The 22,372-nt window shown below is 46.2% G+C and overlaps 1 protein-coding gene and 1 pseudogene across 1 annotated transcript; one reads left to right on the plus strand and one right to left on the minus strand.

Moving 5' to 3' along the window:
* Nucleotides 1-6,208: 6,208 nt before the first annotated feature.
* On the minus strand, nucleotides 6,209-10,856 carry LOC132234492 (ubiquitin-like modifier-activating enzyme 1; annotated as a pseudogene).
* An 8,258-nt stretch (nucleotides 10,857-19,114) lies between these two features.
* On the plus strand, nucleotides 19,115-20,107 carry LOC132234103 (olfactory receptor 10H2-like). Its single transcript, XM_059695147.1, has one exon. It carries the CDS (start codon nucleotides 19,115-19,117, stop codon nucleotides 20,105-20,107), a length of 993 nt encoding a protein of 330 aa, XP_059551130.1.
* The last annotated feature ends 2,265 nt before the right edge of the window (nucleotides 20,108-22,372 follow it).

Genomic DNA, 22,372 nt, shown 5'->3' on the forward strand with positions numbered 1-22,372 from the left:
GGAGCAAAGAATTTTCAGTAACCACTAGAGCAGTGGTTCTCAACCTTCCTAATGCCACAACCCTTTAATACAGTTCCTCATGTTGTGGTGGCCCCCAACCATAAAATTATTTTCGTTGCTACTTCATAACTGTAATTTTGCTACTGTTATGAATTGTAATGTAAATATCTGATATGCAGGATGTATTTTCATTGTTACAAATTGAACATAATTAAAGCATAGTGATTAATCACAAAAACAATATGTAATTATATATGTGTTTTCCGATGGTCTTAGGCGACCCCTGTGAAAGGGTCGTTTGACCCCCAAAGGGGTCGCGACCCACAGGTTGAGAACCGCTGCACTAGAGGCTCATCCCGATGACAGCAACTGGTGCCCCGCCTTCGTCTGGTGCCCCCACTCACTTGTTCCACCATCCTGCCGTGGCTGATGCCCACCATGTTCTGCACACGCCCCCTGGTGGTCAGTGCACATCATAGCGACCGGTTGTTCAGTTGTTCCAGTTCCGCTGTTCAGTCTATTTGCATATTAGCCTTTTATTATATAGGATAGATAACTACCATAATTAGCCATACCATAATCAAAGTTTTCTCTGTTGTCTTACATGTTTTTTATAGCTGGTTTTTCTAAATCAGCACCCAATCTAGTGTCCTATATTGCACCTAGTTGTTATGTCCCTTGAATTTATCTCCATTCTTTTCATGACCCTGTTATTGAGACCAGACCAATTGTTCTGTGGGATGTCCTACCTTCTGCACTTGTCTGACTGCTTTCTCATGGCATCATTTAGCTTATTCCTCCTTGCAATGATCATTCATTTCGATGATCAGCTTTGACCAATGAACACACTGTATTCTCGTTCCTCCATCCTTTTAATATTAACCATTACCCAGTAAAAGTTTCATTTTGCAGTGGCAGAGACGTCCTACGCTGGCTTTCATGACTCAACCATTTTCCCAGGAACCCTGTTTCTTTTTAGTGGCTTATGGTAATAGACATTATGATTAGTATTTCCTTAAATTATATTTTGTTTGTTTTCAAGATTGTTGCCTTAGCTTTCCTTTGTTACATATGTGTCTGGCAAATATTTGTCAACCCAATTATTTTCTTTTGTTTATTTATTTATTTTAATTTTTTAATTACAGCTGACATATGTTATTATATTAGTTTCAGGTGTGCATCCCAGTGAGTAGACATTACATAACTTACTAAGTGACATTCCTAATAAACCTCTTGCCCATCTGACACCATACCTAGTTATTACAATATTATTGACTATATTCCCTATGCTGTACTTAACATCCCCATGACTATTCTGTAACAACCAATTTGTATTTCTTAATCCCTTCTCCTTTTTCACTCATCCTCCCATCTGGAAACTGTTAAAATGTTCCCTGTATTTCTGTTCTGATTGTTCATTTTGTTTTCTTAGATTCAATTGTTGATAGATATGTATTTATTGAATTTTTTTGTTCATATTTTTATCTTTTTTTTCTTCTTCTTCTTAAAGAAGACCCTTTGGCACTCCATGTCATACTGATTTGGTGGTGATGAACCCCTTTAGCTTTTTCTTGTCTGGGAAGCTCTTTATCTGTCCTTCCATTCTAAATGATAATTTTGCTGGGTAGAGTAATCTTGGTTGTAGGTCCTTACTATTCATCACGTTAAATATTTCTTGCCAATCTCTTCTGCCAAGTTTCTGTTGAGAAATCATCTGACAGTCTTATAGGAGCTCCCTTGTAGATAACTAACTGCTTTTTTTTTTTTTTTTGCTGCTTTTAAGATTCTCTCTTTGTCTTTAACTTTTGGCATTTTAATTATGTCTTGAGTGTGGTCCTCTTTTGGTCCATCTTTTAATTTATTTATTTTTGTTAATCCTCACCTGATGATATTTTTTTCATTGCTTTTCAGAGAGAGAGTGGTAGAGAGGGTAGGAGGGAGAGAGAGAAAAAGAGGAAGAAAGAGAGAGAGAGAGAGAGAGAGAGAGAGAGAGAGAGAGAGAGAGAGAGGAAAAAGAGAAAAACATCAATGTGAGAGAGACACATTGATTGGTTGCCTCCTGCACATGCCCCAACCAGGGCCAGGGATCAAACTGCAACCCAGGATGTGCCTTTGACTGGGAATCAAAACTGTGACCCTTTGGTGCATGGGCTGACACTCTAATCACCGATCAACACAGGCCAGGACTCTTTGGGTTCATCTTGTTTGGAAATCTCTGTGCTTCCTGGATTTGTATGTCTATTTCCTTCACCAAGTTAGGGAAGTTTTCTGTCATTATTTTTCAAATAGGTTTTCAAATTCTTTTTTTTTTAAATATATTTTATTGATTTTTTACAGAGAGGAAGGGAGAGAGATAGAGAGTTAGAAACATCGATGAGAGAGAAACATCGATCAGCTGCCTCCTGCACATCTCCCACTGGGGATATGCCCGCAACCCAGGTACATGCCCTTGACCGGAATCGAACCTGGGACCTTTCAGTCCGCAGGCCAACGCTCTATCCACTGAGCCAAACCGGTTTTGGCAGGTTTTCAAATTCTTGCTCTCTCTCTCGTTTCTGGCACCCTCATGATGTGAATGTTGGAATGCTTGAAGTGATCCCAGAGGCTCCTTACACTATCCTTATTTATTTGGATTCTTTTTTCTTTTTGCTGTTCTGATTGGATATTTCTGTTTCCTTGTCTTCCCAATATTTAAAAAAATATATTTCTTTATGATTTCAGAGAGGAAGGAAGAGGGAGAGAGAGATAGAAACATCAATGATGAGAGAGAATCATTGATTGGCTGCCTCCTGCACGCCCCCCACTGGGGATTGAGCCTGAAACCCAGGTATGTGCCCTTGGCTGGAATCGAACCTGGGACCCTTCAGTCCACAGGCCAACTCTCTATCCACTGAGCCAAACTGGCTAGGGCTCTTCCCAATTTTTTTATTTGATCCTCTGCTTCATCTACTCCACTGTTGATTCCCTGTAATATATTCTTCAATTCAATTAATGTATTCTTCATTTCTGATTGGTTCCTTTTTATGTTTCCTAGTTCTGCTTTTATGTTTTCTATCTCTCTGTTGAAGTTCTCACATCTACTCTTCCCCTACGTTCATTGGGCATTCTTATAACCAGTGTTCTGAAATCTGCATCTAGCAGATTGCTTGTTTCCATCTTGTTTAGTTCTTTTTCTGGAGTTTTGTTCTGTTCTTCCATCTGGGACATGTTTCTTTGTCTCCTCATTTTGGCAGCCTCCCTGTGTTTGCTTCTGTGTATTAAGTAAAACTGCTACAATTTGGAGGTTTGGTAGAGTGGTCTTTTGCAGTAGGTGCTCTGGAGGGCCCAGTGGCACAGCCTCCCTGATCACCCAAGCTGGGCACTCAAGGTGCACCCCCTGTGCAACTACAAGAACCTTGATTGCTGTTGGCATGTCAATGGGAGAGACTTACCTCCAAGCTGATTAGCAAAAGGGACTGGCTGTGGCCACTGACCTCTGACCACTATGAAGCATCAGCTGTGCAGGGGCCCACCCCACAAAGCAGGACTTACTTCAGTGGGGCTCTGGTGCCCGCTGAGTTTGTCCCTTGAGTGTATCACTTGAGGAGGTGGTGGTGCTTTGACATGATATAAAGCTCTTCACTGGGTGTGCTGGCTCTGGAGCCTTAGGGAAGTGCAGCCTGTGTTCTGCCTGGGGCCTCCTGACATGAGCTACAAAGAAATCTGCAGATGGCTACTACTTGTGCTGGGCTTGGAGTTGCCCATGTGAGGCCAAGCTATAAGCCAAGCTGTCTGCTGCTAGTGCCAGGCTGGGGGCCACTTAGTGAGAGGTGAGGCTTGCTTAGACCAGATGCTGCTTGTTTGAGGGATTTTAGGAAAATCTGAAGCATGAGCCAAGACAGGCCATTGGTATGGAAAAGCTACTGGAAATAACTTGGGTAGGCTTGAAAGTTGGGTGGGGCGGGCCTCAGGGAATCACCAGGGCAAAGAGTGTGAGCCCAATGGATAGTGCCGGGAGCCGGTCAATCCTTGCTGTTTCAAGGGACCTGGCATATATGGCATACGGTTCTTAATATGTTTGCTCACCTTCTTGGCGCTGTGTTTTAACCAAGGTCACCTCTCCGAGAAAGGTTGAATCCCCAGGTAGGGATTTTCCCCTGAAGTTAGGGAGGGAATAAAACCCCTCAACTAAGTGCCAGGCGGGTAATTAATCACTTTAACTACAAATAATCATGCTTAAGCTGCATAATCTTTACTCCCTGGAATGGAGATAAGAAACGCCCTAACCTTTGTAATAGAGATTGATAGGATTGGAATGAACTGGTATAAATGCAGATGCAACAAGACAACAACAGACAGAATTAAGAAGAGAGAACCTACAGACAGAACCTACACAGAACCTACAGACAGAAGAACTTCGCTGGAGAGAACGTGGCAAAAGATCCTGGACTGAACCTGACTACGGAAATTGGCAAGAGAACCTGACTAGAACCTGGTGACTGAACCAGGCTGGAGAACCTGGACAGAACCTGGCTGGAGAACCTAGCAAGGGAACATGGCTACAGAACGTAGCTGGAGAACCTGGACAGAACCTGGCTGGAGATCCTAACCAGAACTTCGCTGGAGATCCAGACCAGAATTTCGCTGGAGATCCAGACCAGAACTTCGCTGGAGATCCAGACCAGAACTTGGCTGGAGATCCTGGCTAGAGATCCTGGCTAGGCTGCTGATCAACTGAACACTGTCTCCGTGTCCTTCCTTCTTCGCCGACTCCTTCTTCGCCTTTGGAAACCCCTGGACCTGCTGGGGCTGGACCCTGGCATCTGGTGCCCGAACAGGGACATGAAATATGGCACCTGCCTACTGGCTCTGTGGGAGGGGGCCCCAGAAAAGGAGCAAGTGCTTCTGTCAGCACTTCTGTGTGGGATAAAGTTGTCCCCCCAGATCTTGCCCTGATACCAGACTCTGCAAATGTCTCTGGTGACTTTTGAGCTGCTACCCCAATGCTGGAGCTCAGAGGGAGTGAGTCTGAGCATAGGCCCTTTAAGAGGAACTTCCTGGGACTCCAGCAACCTCCTTCTCACTCAGCCTCAATCCCCACTGGTTTTTACAACTAGAAGTTATGGGGACTTCTCTTCCTGGCACTGGAACCTGGGCTGGGGGGCCGGCTATGGAGCTGAGATCCCTCACTTCTCAGGGGAGACCTGCACAGCTGATCTTCATCTGCCACATGTGGGTGTGGGACCTGCCTGTTCTGCATCTCCACCCCTCCTATCAGTCTTGATGTGGTTTTTTTCTTTATATCCTTAGTTGTAGGACTTCCACTCAACCAAATTTCAGGCAATTCTGAATGATGGTTGTTTTGTAGTTTAGTTGTCATTTTGATGTGGGAGGAGGCAAGTATTGCATTTACCTGCGCTGCCATCTTGACCAGACACCCAATTCTTTTCAAACGTTTAGTACCTTTATCGTAGTAAATTCAAAATATGGGGTAAGATGGCAGAAATGAGTACAGTTAAAACAGTATTGGATAAACATGAATGGGTTTTAAAACATCAATGAAAAGATAAAGACTCTCAGAGTTAAAATAAAAAATATGCCGAAACTGGTTTGGCTCGGTGGATAGAGCGTCGGCCTGCGGACTGAAGGGTCCCGGGTTCGATTCCGGTCAAGGGCATGTACCTGGGTTGCGGGCATATCCCCAGTGGGAGATGTGCAGGAGGCAGCTGATCGATGTTTCTCTCTCATCGATGTTTCTAACTCTCTATCTCTCTCCCTTCCTCTCTGTAAAAAATCAATAAAATATATTTTAAAAAAAATAATAACCCCCAAGATTCAACTATATGCGTTTTCTAGAACAGGCACACTAGTCAAGAGACTATAACCTTGATCATTGATGTCTTTAACTGTTACAACCTGGATCTTTTCTGTATTTGTCAATGTTAATAAAAGCTAGCAAGCAAAGAAGTATTATAATTTAATCCATTTTACTGATGAAGATTATGAGAGCAGGAAAATTTAAGCACATTTTTCAATTTTATAGAGCTCCCCCCCCCCCCAAGTTAATAACTGTTTATTAGGATTCAAGGTTCTGAGCAGGGTAGGAAGCAGTGGCAAGAGGGGCCAGGTAGGGGGATGAGGAGGGAATATCAGCTTGGCTAGCTGGGCCACTGCTACAAGTCGGATGGGAACCCTGGGCTGGAAGGGCTCTGAAGAAGGGGCCTTGGGGTCAGTGAATGGTGTATCGGATGTAGGGGACCTTGACTTCCTCACCCGCTCTCGTCAAGCACCAGTGTCCGAGCATGATGGCCCAGCTTTCGCTTCAACACACGGCTTAAGATCTCTGTCATTGGTTGATCCAACCATTCCTTGAGCTTGGCGGCTGGCATGAAGAAGGAGTAGAGCAGAGACACGCCCTGGGGCAGCCTGGTGATCTCCAGTTTATGCTCTGCCTTGAAGTAATCAAGGAACTGTTTGAGAGTCATCTCCACACCATTAGGCTGCAGCCTCTGTACCTCAAAGCGATCCCACAACGTCCATTCCCAGGTATAGTACTGGTGACAGGGTGCGGGGAGGGGTTCAGAGAAGGTGAAGAAAGGCAGGGCCAAGTTGAGGAAACCATTCTTGTAGGAGTCAAGTCTTTGGTGCCCCCGAACCGCCTTGTATAGCTCCAGGCACACAAGGCCAACCACAGCTGCTGTGGGTGTGGCGATGGCTGGGATGATTTTCCCTGCAATCAGCTTGCTCTTGAGCTGGTCTGTGGCAGGAATGTCATAGTTCGTTCTCTGCCCGGAGGTTGGATGCAGCCACAATGAAATCAATACGGAAGTTGGTGTCATCATCCTTCTCAAATGCAGGGGGGAACATCTTGAACCCGGGAAGCTTCTCTGGACGAGGCAGTGTGTCCTGGAGCTCCTCTAGACAGCTTTCATCAACAGAGGCACCGGCGCTCTGCAGCTCCTGGTCCGAGACGTGGATCTTGACACCAGACTTGGGGGTGAACTCGGGGACCTGAACAGACTATAAGAGTGTGGCCACAGCAGCTCGGTCCTGAGAGCCTGCCAGCCCATAGGTCTGGGCAAACAGGTTAGCGCCCGCCATCACGTCATCCAGATGCAGGGGACTGTTGACATCAAATGTGAGCGGATGTGGACATTGTTTGGGTCCAGACCAGAGGGAGCTCCTGAGCCTGTGAGCTGGTCAGCAGGGAGGTTGTGTAGCAGCTGCCGGATGTTATTAGGGTACCAGGTGTGCCAGCTCACACAGTCAGCCCGGGTCTGTGGCCGCTGCAGCAACAGGCTGCGCTGCAAGGCCTCCAGCACCCCCAAGGGTTGGATGCCTGCCAGCTGCAGGGTCTGCTCCACAAACTTGGGGTCTGTGATATGTAGGGCTCTTAACTGCCATTTAATCTATGTTAGAGCCTATGTGTTTTTTTTTTAAAAAAAACAACACCATGTTTTTATTGATTTGAGAGAGAGAGGAAGGAGAGAGATAGGGAGAGAGAGAGGAAGGAGAGAGAGAGGGAGAGAGAGAGGGAGAGAGAGAGATAGGGAGGGAGGGAGAGAGAGAGAGAGAGAGAGAGAGAGAGAGAGAGAGAGAGAGAAACATCAATTTGCTGTCTTCTGCATGCTCCCTACTGAGGATTGAGCCTGCAGCCGGGGCCTGTGCCCTGACCCAGAATCAAACCAGTGACCTCCGGTGCATGGGCCAGTGCTCAACCAACTGAGCCACATTGGCCGGGGCTAGAAACTACGTTTATTTAAAATATATTTTTGTATTGATTTCATATAGGAAGGGAGAAGAAGAGACAGAAGCATCAATGATAAGAGGGAATCATTGAATGGCTGCCCCCTACTAGGAATCGAGCCCACAACCTAGGCATGTGCCCTGACTGGGTGGATGCTCAACCAACTAAGCCACACCAGCCGGGGCTACCCCAAATTCTTTAAGCCCCTTCTTGCTTAGTCTCAAGTAATTATGGCCTCTGGCTTGTGACCCTGTGTAACGAACTCATTTCATCATCTGTGCCTTAGGTTGTGCTACCCATCTGTGGGCAGCTGGGGAGCAGCACGTCGATGACTCTGGGCACGAATGAACACACATCTTCTTTTTTTTATATATGTTATTGATTTTTTACAGAGAGGAAGAAAGAGGGATAGAGAGTTAGAAACATCGATGAGAGAGAAACATTGATCAGCTGCCTCCTGCACACCCCCTACTGGGGATGTGCCCGCAACCCAGGTACATGCCCTTGACCGGAATCGAACCCGGGACCTTTCAGTCCGCAGGCCGACGCTCTATCCACTGAGCCAAACCGGTTTCGGCAACACACACATCTTCTTGAACAGACAAGCAAGGGAAGCCTTTCCCTTCCCTTTCAAATATAAAAATAAAAAAGAGAAACATAAATAATAAATACCACCAAGCACTGGACAGTCTCTGTGTATCAATTACTGTTATAATTATTATATTTTTAATTATAATGAATGTACAAAAGAAAATAAACTGTCTCCCAGAATATGGGTTACTGCTGGGTGTCCCCCCCCCCCAAAATGTATACACACTTTAACAGCTGGTAGCTCAATTTTGAAAATGAAATGTTTTTTTTTTTAAATAAACATTACATTCTATATAAGTATAAGTATTCAAAGTGTGTGTATACATTTTTCCCGGACACCCTATATGCACAGTTCTTCGCGTCCTTTGGGAGGGATAGGCTCTAAGGGAGGGTTTCTGTGTTGAGCTGAGTTGAGTGGAGAATGTTGGAATGTGAAGTGGAGAGTTGGGTGCTAGTGGGAATGGAGTCCTTTAAATGGATCTGAATGTTCAATTGGATAAAAAAGATTATGGGGCAAAATCTGGGAAAGGGAGGAATAAAGAAAAAAAAGGGTGGTAACAGGACAATTTGCACATGAGGAAGGAGAAAAGAAAGGAAGATGAGGGAGGGAGGGAAAGAGGGGAAGAGAGGCTGAGAGGAAAAGGAAGAAAGGAGAGAAAGGGAAGAGGGATCAGGGCCTGGGTAAGAAGATACAGCATGTTAAAAGGGTGTTGCTATCTGCCCTCTCATGGAAATCCTTTTCCCTTTTTTCCATATACTTTTAGCAAGACATGCATCCTCATTCCTGTGTTTAAGTGGCGTCTTTGGGAGATGTGTTGAATGGCAGAGTGCTAACTCAAGACGGTACAAATGGGTGCCCTCCGTATGCAGATGAGAAAGTGTGGTGGAGGTCACACAGCCTGGGAATGAAGGGAGATACGTGGAACTTTAGGTCTGTCTGATTCCCTGCTGGTGTTTGGGAATACCATAGGACTGAGGATCCAGGAAGGGGCCCACTGCGGGATGTAAATTGTTAACTCAAAGGTGAGCCCAGATATTTAAGTTGGAAGCGGAAAGTGTTAAAAATTGGTGAAGCAGGAATTGATTACAATCTGGAATAGGCTGGAGTTGGTGATCAGAAATCTGTCTCTTAGGTTCCTACAGAGGGAGGTTTGGTCTTGATAAGGGAAGACTCCCATGAGAAGGAATAGACACATTTAAGGAAAAGGGTGCTGGTGCAGCCTTAGGTACACATAGCCAGAAGGAAGCACTGATTCCAGGGGAATCAATGAGAAACTGTGTAATTTTACTCATTATTGTGATAAATAATTTCCACCCCCTAAATGATGTCCATGTTCAGAGCCTGTGAATATATTTCCTTAACTGGCAAGACAGACTTTGCAGATGCGATCCAGTTAAGGGTCTTAAGACGGGAGAGTATCCTGAATCATCCAGGTGAGCCCGATATAAGCACAGCAGTCTTTATAAAAGGGAAGCAGGAGACAGAGAGGAGATACAACAACGGAAGGAAGGAATTAGAGTGATTCGAGAGAGGGACCATGAGCCAAAGGGTGCAGGCTGCCTCTAGAACAGTGATTCCCAGCATGGGCGCACGCCTCACAGGGGGGCAATTTAATTTTTAAGAGGGGCAATTCGAGAATGAGTTATTAACAGTGATTTTTTTTGCATTTCTTATGGTTTTAGGGGCTTCATATACAGTATATAAATAGCTATTGTGACATACTTATGCATTTCAGGCCTCTATTATATGTTTTGAAACTTTATTTGCTGTTTTTTTCATATCACTTCATATTATTATTGTGTATGTGTGTTTTTTAACAATTTCTTAGTGATTTCTTCCTCAGTACTTCAGCTGTCCTTTCGTTCTTTTCTTTTTCTCTTTCATAGATGCCATATTCTCTGGAAGCTTGTTTAGATCAAGCCTTTTAGGCTTCCTCCACGTGAATAGGAGTTCACTTTTTAAATAATAAGAATTATATGTCACGGGGGGGGGGGGGCATCAGGATTTCAGAGATGCTCAGGTAGAGGGCGGACAGAAAAGGGTGGGAGCCACTGCGCTAGAAGCTGGAAGACGCAGGAGACAGATGCTTTCCTAGGTCCTCCAGAAGGAAGCAGCCCTGTGGACCTGGATGCAAGCTTAGCGAGACAGTTTCGGACTCACGGCCTTCTCAAATGGAATAAACGTGTGTTGTTTTAAGCCAATAAATTGTTATGATTTGTCACGGCAGCCCTAGAGCACAAACACATTAATTGGCACATGAAATGGCATCCTATTGTTCAGCATTCTGTTGGCTTGGTTAACAAAATTTGTTTCAAGCCAGGTCGCTAGGCCATTCTTTTTGTTGAGGAGATTAAAGGAAGTTGAGATGGCTCGTGAGGAATGTTGAGTATCCTTGGGACTCCACCAGCAAAGGAAGGAATCCCCGATGGCAGGGCTGCAAGATGTGCTCATTGGCAGGCAGTCCTTTGGTGTTTGTGGTGAGGATAAATAATGGCATCATGGTGGCGTTGTCAGGGTGCCCACCGCAGGGCCTGGCATGCTGTCTGCACTCAATGAACTGTAGCGGGATAGGAATTGAGGACACCAAGATTCTTCAGCTTTCTGTAGACCCTGCAAGCTCGACAGATGTGCTAAAAATCCTCTGTGACAGTGGCCTCTGCGTTACAACAAAGATACATGAATATAAACTTTGAACATATTCAAAGTTGAGAAAGCTGAGATTCAGGGGCTGACCTGGTAGAAATACTTACACAAAGAAAAAAATCACCAGTGATGGGTAGACCTGGAACTCATCTCCTGTTAGATGAACATGTGACTCTGTGTGTGTGTGTGTGTGTGTGTGTGTGTGTGTGTGTGTGTCAGGAGGCAGCCAATCAATGATTCTCATCATTGATGTTTCTATCTCTCTCTCCCTCTTCCTTCTCCTCTGAAATCAATAAAAATATATTATTTTTTTTTTAAGAAAGGAAGAACAAAAATTAACCAGGTGGAAATTAATGGTTTGAGGAAGGGGTTCTGTCCAGGCAGAGAGAATAATATGTACAAAGCCCAGAGTGATGAGATCCTTATCTGTCCAGGAGAAATCATAGACATGGGGATGAAGGAAGGGAAGTAAGGTCAGATGTGGGCTGGGACCACCACTCACATGGGGAGTTCAGATTTTATTCTAGTCTCACTGAGAAGCAGTTGGGGGTTTTAGGCAGGGGCGGAACATGATCTCCCTCACGATTTCTCTAACAGCTCTGCGGAGTGCGGACTTGAAGGGGTGGGATTGGAGGGTTGAAGACCAGCTGTGCAGGCATCTAGGCAAGAGATAGAGGTGTAATAGCCAGACCAGAGGGGTGGTGGTGAGGGTGACATAAGAGGCCAGAGTTGAGTCTTAAGTGATGGAATCCAGATGGTGTTGGAACAGCTGTGCAGAGGAGTGGGGGTGGTAGAGATTCTGGCTGAGATGGGGGGATGGTCTGGCAGAGGGAAGGTTGGCATCACTAAGATGGGAAGGTTGGCATTTGCTAAGATGGGAAGGGAGCAGGCCAAGCAGGTGGGGAGAGGGGGCTCTAAGACACAGCCCTAGGAGAACGTGTCCTCCCAGGCTCGGCTTCAGCTCCCCGCTAGGAAGATGGTCCACTTCCTCCTGTGGCTCTCCTGTGACCTAGATCTGACCATAAGGAGGTGGGTGTCTGTACCCAGTTCTGCCTCTCCCAAGATGGAGGGCTCCTTTAGTGCTGGGCGATGGCAGAGTTCTCTTTGGGTTCTCAGATCCAAGATCCTTAGCCAGCGCTCAGTGAAGATGTGACGGATGGGTGATGGAAGGAGGGAGGGAGAAAAGGAGAGAAGAAGGAAGAATGAAAGGAGGAAAGGAAAGAGGGAGGGAGGGAAGAAAGGAGGAAGAGAAGAAGGAAGGAAGGAAGAAAGGAAGGAAGGAAGGGATTGAGGGAGGGAGGGAAGGAGGAAAGAAAGAAAGGAAAGGAGGAGGGAGAGTTCTCAGGGCCCCTGCTATCCTTCTTGAACTTAGAGGACCTCACATCCCACACCCCTAGGCTCCTGGGAGAGACCTGTGGGAACCCAGCCCTGGGCTGTCGCCCGCAGAGATAAAACTCCCTGCCCACCCACTGCTGCCACCCTCCCCCCCCACTCCCAGGCCAGGCTTCTGGCAGGTGTCCCCCAGAGAACAAGGCAAGCAGTGCTTCTGTTTCCAGGGCCCTTTTCCAGGAACACGTGACAAGGGCTATGGGAGCTGGAAGGGAGAGGGAGAGGCATTCAGGCTACGGAGAACCAAGAGGAGCAGAGTGAGGACCTGGCTGAGGGATGGACGTGGGGAGTGAGTAGGGTGGAGAGGGGAGTCTGCAGCCCCAGCATCTAGTCCCAGGCTGGGTGAGCCAGTCTGGGTTCCTGTCCATAACAGCAGCCATGCTCACCAGGTCCAGTGCCAGGCAGGGAGTGGTCTTTGTGCCAGGGTGAGGGAGAGGGCAGTTTTGAGCCAGAAGGGTCACATTGGGTGTGTCACATGCATGTGTGCACCGCCTGTGCGTGCTTCTGAAGGCACTGAGTGTGTCTGTGTCCGTGTCCGTGTCCGTGTCTGTGTCCGTGTCCATGTCCGTGTCTGTGTCTGTGTAGTTGTGTGTGACTGGATATGTTTCTTTGGCTACTGTGGCAACGTGCTACAAACCAGTGGCTTAAAACACCAGACATTTATTCCCTCACAGTTCTGAAGGCTGGAAGTGCAAAACTAAGGTGTCGGCAGGGCCATGCTCCCTCTGAAGGTGCTGGGGAGGGTCCTTCCTTGTTTCTGGCAGCTCCTGGTGGCCCTTGGCGCTCCTTGGTTTGTGGCTGCATCACTCCAGTCTCTGCCTCCATCTTCCCATGCTGTTCCCTCTGTGTCCCCTTCTGTTCCTGTGAGGACACCAGGCATTGGATGAAGCCGCAGTGGTTCTCAACCTTCCTAATGCCGCGACCCTTTAATACAGTTCCTCATGCTGTGGTGACCCCCAACCATAAAATTATTTTTGTTGCTACTTCATAACTGTAATGTTGCTACTGTGATGAACTGTAATGTAAATATCTGCTATGCAGGATGTATTTTCATTGTTCGTGACCCATAGGTTGAGAACCGCTGGTTAAGGGCTCACCCTAATCCAGTATGATCTCATCTCTGTCCTTGTGTTATTCCATCTGCAAAGACCCTGTTTCCAGCTAAGGTCACATGTTGAGGTTCCATAACCTGTGCACCTGAGCCAGTGCTCAGCCCTGTCCACTTCTGTGAGTGCAGGACCTAAATTGGGGGCTGGGGGTGGGGAAATTCAACCCACCACAGTACCCTTGCTGTGTGTCCCCGGCTTCTCCCGGGCCCAGACAAGATGCAGGCGGCTGGGCAGCGCCCGGTAGATACATGCAGGGAGAGGGTCTGCTTCTGGCTCAGAGTTTCCTGGGCGTCACTGTCACTGTGTTTCGGGACCTATGCACTGAGCCTGTGCTCGGCTCTGTCCGCTTCTGTGAGCCCGGGCTTGGGCTATGGCCAGAGGCACAAGCAGGGAGAGCTGAGTGGGTCGAGTCGTGTCCCCTCGAGGAGGACGGGCACAGGGACAGGATCTGGGAGCCTGGCTTGGGGCTCTGGCTGGGAGCCCGGAGCTGGGATGAGGGCGCTGGCCCTTCTCCTCCCCGAAGTCCAGGCTGTGCAGGCGGCTTGGAGAGCCCCCCTGAGCGCCCTGCAGGGATGTTGTCCTGGGAAGAGCGGCACAGGAAAGCTCCAGAGGGAGACAGGAAGCGGAGAGAGCCCTTTGTGTGTGTATTTGTAACATTTGGGTATTTAGGAGCTGGTACCCTGGAGCCCGTTTGTAGCCAGAAGAGAGGAGGAGGCGGACTGACCCAGCAATCGAGGACAGGGGCCGAGGGGCATCCGCAGAGCCAGAGGAAAGAGCCCGGAACTGGGGCTGAAACCCTGCACTGTCATGGCGCCAATAGGATTCCCGTTTATCATTATGTCCCAAACCTTTCCCCACCCCCAACAGGCAGCATTTTAATTTGTTCCTTGTGTGTCCTTCCGCTTGTGTGAATCTTATAAAATGTATGTTGCTGCACAGACGTTCTGACTGTGGTGCGTTATACGGTGCTGGAGGCCTCCGATTTTTTCCTAATTTTTAACCCAGTGCCATGTTTGTAGGAACCATCCATATTGCTATGTCCGTCTTGTTTTTCCCCTAAATGTTGTTTAGGGCTCATGGCGCACCTCCACCAGATTTTAATTCTCTACTCCCACAGACAGTGGGGTCTCCCAGACTGTCCCCCACTCTCTGCCAACACAGACGATGCTGAGGTGAACGTTCCTGACCGCGTCCCCTCGCTGACCTGTGTGTTTCATTCAGAGGGAGACGCAGGAGCAGTGTTTGCGGGGCTTAGGGTAAGTGCTCCCTTCATTGGCCATGAGCCCCCAGGTACCTGCTAGAAGGACTGAAGTTCACTCATCTTCGCATCTGGGCCAACACATCGCAGCATCCGGCTTTCCAATGTTTGCTACTCCAACAGGGGTGACGCGATGCCACGCTGCTGTGTTAAACTGCATTCCTCTAACTGCTAATGAGCAAGGGCAGGTCTTCGTTTCCTGTTTGCCTATTGCGTTTCCCCTTCTGCACATCGCCTGTGCCTACCCTTTCCCACTTCCTATTATAATTCCAGCCTTTTTTCTCATTGGTTTGCAGGCATTCCTTATAGACTCCAGATATGAATCTCCTGTCAGTGTTTATTGAGATACAAAAGTTTGCGCATATTTAATGTATACATTTTGATGAGTTTGGACATATGCCTACACCTGTGATACCATCACCTCAATCAAGGTCATACCCTCACCTCTGACAGGTTTCTTGTGGTTCTTTACTTTTCTGTGTGTGAGACACTGAACATAAGTTCTGCCCTTCTAACAAGTTGTGTTCATTGAAATAGATTTGACATATATCCGTGTAAATTTAAAGTCTACATGTTAATTTGATACCTTTACATATTGTAATGTGATTGCCACTGTAGTGATAGCACCTCTATGACATCACATAATTACCATTTCTTTTATGTGGTGGGAATAAGTAAAATCTAGTCTCCTATCAAGTCTGATGATTGTAATACAACATTGGCTATATTCTTAACGCGATTTTAAGTGCACATCATCGTATTGTTAACTACAGGCTCTGTGGGGGACAGCAGACCTCTAGGACTCACTCAATGTTGCAAATATCTTCTTGCCCTCTGTCATCTGTTAACTTCATCCATGATGCTAATATGATTTATAATTTTGATGTAGTGAAATTAACCTTTTTAATTTATGATTTGTGTTTTTTATTTCTTTTAAAGAACTCATTTCCTGTCCTTAGATCACAAGGATTCCACTATACTTTCTTTTATTAGCTATGTTTTATCATTCAATTGGGTTATAAATCTAACTTAGTCCTCTCTTTGTACAGGGTACTAATTGAAAGCCCAATTTTTGTTTTTGTCTACATAGAGAGATACCCTCCTCTAACCATCTCCTGAGCAATTTGTCATTTTCTGATTTACCTGTGGTGTGAACCTAACCATATGTGAGCGGCTCCATGTCTGAAGTTTCCATTCCAAGCCACTGGTCTGTTTGTCTTCCGTTGCAATAACCCTACATTGCTTTATTTCCAAGACGTTTGTAGAATTCTCAGATTCTCAGAAGGCAATTTCCCCCACCTCCTTTCACTCTCCATGTCAAGGTGACTTAGTTATTCATGGATCATTATCTTTTCATAGAAATTTTAGAATACATTTATTATCTTTCTAAAAAAATCCAACTAATTTTTTTTTAAGAATATTACATTGAATGTAGAGATTAAATTTGGGGGAGAATTAACACCTTTATGATATTGTCTTTCCATTTCACCCATTTATTTATGTTATCTGCTGTGTTTTCTATTAATTAGAGGTTTAATTGTTCTCTGTGGAGGTCTTGTGTGTGCTTATTTAACTTAATTGTACATACTTGATATATTTGGTGCTACTTTGGACGGTGCCTTGTGTTCCTAAACTATTTTTCTCTTTAATTTTAAGCTTATAAAAAGTTGCAAAAACAACAAAGGAAATTTTTGTGCTCCCCCTACTTCAAATTCCTGAAATGCCAGCATCTTACAGAACCCCCGTGCAAGGATCAGAACCAGGAAATTAACACTGGCATAATACTACTCAGCAAACTACAGATCTTACTAGAATTTCCCCAGTTTTCCCACTGGTGTCCTTTTTCTATTCCAGGCATAATCCATTTCATTTAGTCATTTCAACAGTTCATTATCATTCAGCTCTTAGAATTTCTTAATTTTGGTTTAGCCCAAATATTAGTGAGTCATATGTTACCATGCCACTGTCAAAGGTTCAGCCTAATATTTGTGATCCAAGTACATGGGAACTTTCAGGTACCCTCTTCATATTAATTTCCAATGTTTTTCAGTGTGGTCAGGTAACCTGGGTCTTTGCAATATTGGCACCTGGAAATTTACCTAGACTTCCTTTATGCCTCACACAAGGTCCTTTTAGGTGACAATTCCATGTTCTTACTGTGTTGTCGTTTTTTGTCTGTGTGTTTGTGTGTCTGTGTGTGTGTGTGTGTCTGTGTGTGTGTGTGTTTGGTTTAGTGAATAAGAGCAAGTGCATATTTTTGTGTTTGTATATGTTACATATACATATGTAGGTGTATGTATATATTAGATATTTTATTGATATATTTACACATAGCTCAGGTATTAAATAAAGTGACAGAATTAAGTTCAAAACAACATTAATGACCAAAAAGATAAATACATTAAATGCACCAGTTAAAAGAGAGATACAATCATAGATTGCTACATTATTTATTTATTTATTTTTTTATTGATTTCAGAGAGGAAGGGAGAGAGAGGTAGAAACATCAATGATGACAGAGAATCATTGATCGGCTGCCTTCTGCACACCCCCTACTGGAGGTTGAGCCCACAACCCAGGCATGTGCCCTTGACCGGAATCGAACCCGGGACCCTTCAGCCACAGGCTGATGCTCTACCCTCTGAGCCAAACCAGTTAGGGTGTTGCTACATTCTAAGAGAATCCAATTCTGACTATGTATGCCTGCCCTCAATCTTAACTTTCCATTGTTTATTCCAGGCGCTGTGGAAGGCTCCTTGTGTGTTTGTCTTATGTAATCCTCATAACAACCCTGTCAGGTAGGGGTTATTATGACCAACTTCCTTTAAGGGATGAGAAAACTAAAGAACAAATAGACTAAGGAATCAACCCAGTGTTGTTGAAGCACTGTTTTAAAAAACTTCTCAAAAACGTTTAACTCATATGGATAACACGTAGAGTTTTTGTATGAAAAGAAAAAAGCCAGCCCCTGATACGTACTAAGCCTTGCCAACAGCAGTTCAGGCAGATTTGAGCACAGTGATCACAGAATTTGCATTATCCTTTCAAAGGCAAACTCCAACCAGCACCAGAATTTTCCAATCCAAAAATTATATTAAGGATCCCACCATATGGTGCAACTACTTTGGAAAACAGTATGGAGGTTCCTCAAAAAATTAAAAACTAGAACTGCCTTATGACCCAGTGATTCCACTTCTGGGTACACAGCCAAAGAAGGCAGGACGAAGCCGGGGCTGGGAGGGCCGAGCCCCTTGCACGAATTTCATGCATCGGGCCTCTGCTATTATAATAACTGTGTAAGGTGCCAGGTGGGAACTGGAAGTACCAGGGGGAACGCTTTGTAAAGTATATGATTGTCCAACCGATCTGCTCTACACCTGAAACTAACACAAAATAATGTTGAATATAAACTGTAGTTTAAAAAATAATTTAAAAAACAATTGAAAAAACTATCCCATTGCCCTCGTCGGGTGGCTCCTCCGTTGGATTGAGCATCAGCCCATACACCAAAAGGCTGCAGGCTCATTCCCAGTCAGGGCACGTACAGGAAGCAACCAATCTATGTCTCTCTCTCTCTCTCTATCTCTCTCTCTCTCTCTCTCTCTCTCTTCCCCTCTTGAAAAATATCCTTGGGGGAGAATTTTTTTAAATCCCATAATAATAATTTTTTAAAAGACTGAAGAATTGCTTTCTTTTTGAATTTCCATTCCAATTTAGAAAAATGACCCGGGGCCATGAAAACTTCTTAAGTGGGGTCTCTGTGACTGCAGAACCAGCACAAACTGGTCCTATCCTGTTTCTAACCACCGCTCACCAGTAACACTTTTCAACCCTCCACTGCTCACCCCACAGAACTGAAGGGCCAGAACCTAAGTGCTGGGATCCTTTAAGAGGTGAAGGGGCCATTGTCCTTGAAGATCTCGTGCTGAAACCCCGTAAATCTTGCCCCACAACCTGGATCGAGTAGACTGATTCGAGCCTGGCCTCCTGTCTCCTTGCTGGCTGAGCTCACAAATAAAAGCTCTTCCTTTTCTCAAAGCCAGTGCCATCGGATTGGCTTCTGTGCACGTCGGGTAGTGACCCCTTGTCCAGTACCAGCTCCATCCAGGTGGAGCTGAATAGAGGCCCTGAGTTCCTAACAATGGGATTTAACAGTAGTAGTAATAATAATTATTATTATTTATTTATTGCATTCCTACTATGTGCTATGACCTGTGGTAAGCATTGGAAATGCATGATCTTACTGAAACCTCCAGTGGCTCTGTGAAGCACAGACCATTATTGTGCATGTTATACTGCAGATAAGATAACCATGACATGAAGACGTGGAGGAGCCCCTCAGGGAAGCCCTCCCAGGTAGAACTCACTGGAGTTCTCCCCTCTCTCCCACACCAGGTATGACCGCCGTGCTGGGGCTGAACCACACCTCTGTGTCTGAATTCATCCTCATCGGCTTCTCCGCCTTCCCCTACCTCCAGCTGATGTTCTTCCTGCTCTTCCTGCTGATGTATCTGTTCACGCTGCTGGGAAACCTGCTCATCCTGACCACCATCTGGGGCAAGCGTAGCCTCCACACGCCCATGTACCTCTTCCTGTGCGCCCTCTCCATCTCTGAGATCCTCTACACCTTCGCCATCGTCCCGCGCATGCTGGCCGACCTGCTCTCCGCCCACCGCTCCATCGCCTTCGTGGCCTGTGCCAGCCAGATGTTCTTTTCCTTCACGTTTGGCTTCACCCACTCCTTCCTGCTCACGGTCATGGGCTATGACCGCTACGTGGCCATCTGCCACCCCCTGCGCTACAGCGTGCTCATGAGTCCCCGTGGCTGTGCCTGCCTGGTGGCCTGGTCCTGGGCTGGTGGCTCGGTCATGGGGCTGGTGGTGACAATGGCCATTTTCCACCTCCCTTTCTGTGGGCCCAATGAGGTCCACCATTTCTTCTGCCATGTGCCACCTCTTGTGAAGTTGGCCTGTGGGGGCAATGTGTCCACCGTGGCCCTGGGCGTGGGCCTGGTGTGCATCACAGCCCTGCTGGGCTGCTGCCTCCTCATCCTCCTCTCCTACGCCTCCATCATAGCCACCATCCTGAGGATCCCCTCGGCTGAGGGCCGGCAGAAGGCCTTCTCCACGTGCGCGTCCCACCTCACTGTCGTGGTCGTGCACTATGGCTTCGCCTCTGTCATCTACCTCAAGTCCAAGGGTCCCCAGTCTCTGGAAGGAGACACCCTGATGGGCGTCACCTACACAGTCCTCACGCCCTTCCTCAGCCCCATTATCTTCAGCCTCAGGAACAAGGAGCTGAAGAGCGCCATGAAGAGGACCGTCCTCAGCAGGCTTCTTCTCCAGAGCTCCCGAAGGGGCTGGTTTCACGGCAGGGAATGTGGTGGGTGAAGACCCTTCAGTCTTCTGTCTGTAAAATGTATATATTTATGCTTCATCAGTGATGATCCCTATATGTGAACTCCCCCTACCTCCACCCTTAGCAAGTGCTCTGTAAACTCAAGATGTACTCTCCCCCCTCACCCTGCCCCAGCCCCCCCCTCCCCAATCTGGTTGACCTCGTTCCTCTTCGATTCACTGGGGTAATGACCTCATTAAGAAGGCAAGAAGTTGTGTGTCAACTTCTTCCTGTTTCCTGTGCCTGAGAGTGGCACGGAGGAGGGGATGCGCACATCACCATTTGGGGTATATACCTGCCCCCCAGTGGACTTAATGAGTCCGATGGTAACTTTATGTTTAATCATTTGAGAAACTAACTGCTAGACTGTTTTCCAAAGTGACTGCACCATTTTACATCCCCCCCCAGCAGTGTAAAAGGATTCCAATTTCTCCACATTCTCACCAACACGAACTTATCTTTTTTATTGTAGCTATTCTAGTAGTAACTTATTGTGGTTTTGATATGAATTTCCTGGTGTCTAATGATCCGTATGGTCTTAAATGCTTAACACATATCAGTTCTTCTATTTCACAAGGGAGGCCAAATTAGCTCCATTTTGAAGATGAGAACACTGAGATAGAAAGAGATTAAGTCTGCCCTGCCCACGTGGCTCAGTGGTTGAGCGTCAACCTATGAAGTAGGAGGTCACGGTTCGATTCCTGGTCAGGGCACTTGCCTGGGTTGTGGGCTTGATCCCCAGTGGGGAGCGTGCAGGAGACAACCGATCAATGATTCTCTCTCATCATTGATGTTTCTCTCTCTCTCTTCCTCTCTCTTCCTCTCCCTTCCTCTCTGAAATCAATAAAAATATATCTTAAAAAAAAAAAGAGATTAAGTTTGTTAGCTAAAAGTCTTGCCCCCATAATGGTCAGAGCTGGGGCTCAGAAACATACACAGGGGAGGCCCATCTTTTCCAAGAAGGAATAAAGATCTAGATTGGAAAGAGAAGACCAATGTTAGCTGGCAGCAATGAGATGAGCCCAAAGCGATAAATATGCTGTTCTCAGGTGGTTAAGAACTGAGGAGACATGTCGTAAGCTCGACAAAACTGGCTTAGGGTCTCTGGTTGTAGATGCACTATATGGAAGTGTCATGTTCAAACATGAAGCCGTTTGCCCTAAAGAAAAGTGTGACTCCTTTTAAAGCCAGGTTCCTGGGTTACATCATGAAGATCTAACATTGTTAATCAGAAGTATCCGGGAACATTCTTTGCCTCCCCTATAAATTGTGAAGGGCTCCCAGAAGATAAGACTGTCTCTCTTGAGTTGTCATGTGTGAGGGATGTTGAAGTGGCCCTCCGCTGATAGCCATAGGCCACAGTACAAACTGCAGTGTGGTTGGCATAGACCTTCATCTCCAACTCTATCCCCCAGCCCTCTCCAGCTCTCCAGCCCCACTAGCTCCCTGGCTGCTCCTGCGATAAACCAAGTGCACTCTGACCTCAGGAGCTTGCACACGCTGCTGCTTCGACCTGGAGCACCCTTTCCTTCCTCCTACACATCCCCAGGTCTGACCTTAAGTGGCACCTCCTCAGGAAAGCCTTCCCTGATTTCCTGTGCTCTTTAGCTAATCACAGATCTGGAAGCATCTTGAAATGCTGGTTGTCCTGGAAAGCAGGTAAGAATGCGTACTGTATGAATTTGACAGAACTGATGGCAAAGGGGGCGCCTGGCTTATATCTGAGTGTGGTTCCCTGTATCATTTGAGAAAAAAACAATTTGTTCTCATTTGGTTGACCAACGTCAATGCCCTCTGACGTTTAAATAAACCTTATTTTTACTCCTTTAGTTGCTATCGGTTGTTTTGTACGTGGAAAACAGTCTAAAGGGTTGGATCTAGTGAACATGTGTTGTTTCTGTAAGTGGCGTATTCCAGGCCCCACGGTGTGAGGCAGGGCTGTGAAAGCGCTGTATCGTATGCTGTCTTTATTTCAAATGTTGATATGTTATTCATCAGGAAAGTTTTGCATTAATTTTGATTTTTAAAAACATTTCATGACATGGGACTTATCTTGATCCCTACATTTTTGGTGGCCCCTTAAATTTAGTAGTCAAGGTGAATGCCTCATTGCCTGACCCCAGATTCCTCCAGACACCCCCCCCCCCCAAAAAAAGCACCTTGCATTTCTTTTCTCTCAAAGGACCAATAATAGAAGCCATCCTTAGCTTATCTGGCGATGGAAAATAGGAATAAATGCCAAAAGGCGGGTGCAAACA

This window comes from Myotis daubentonii, chromosome 5 (genome assembly GCF_963259705.1).
Source record: "Myotis daubentonii chromosome 5, mMyoDau2.1, whole genome shotgun sequence".
In the NCBI taxonomy this organism is placed as follows: domain Eukaryota; kingdom Metazoa; phylum Chordata; class Mammalia; order Chiroptera; family Vespertilionidae; genus Myotis; species Myotis daubentonii.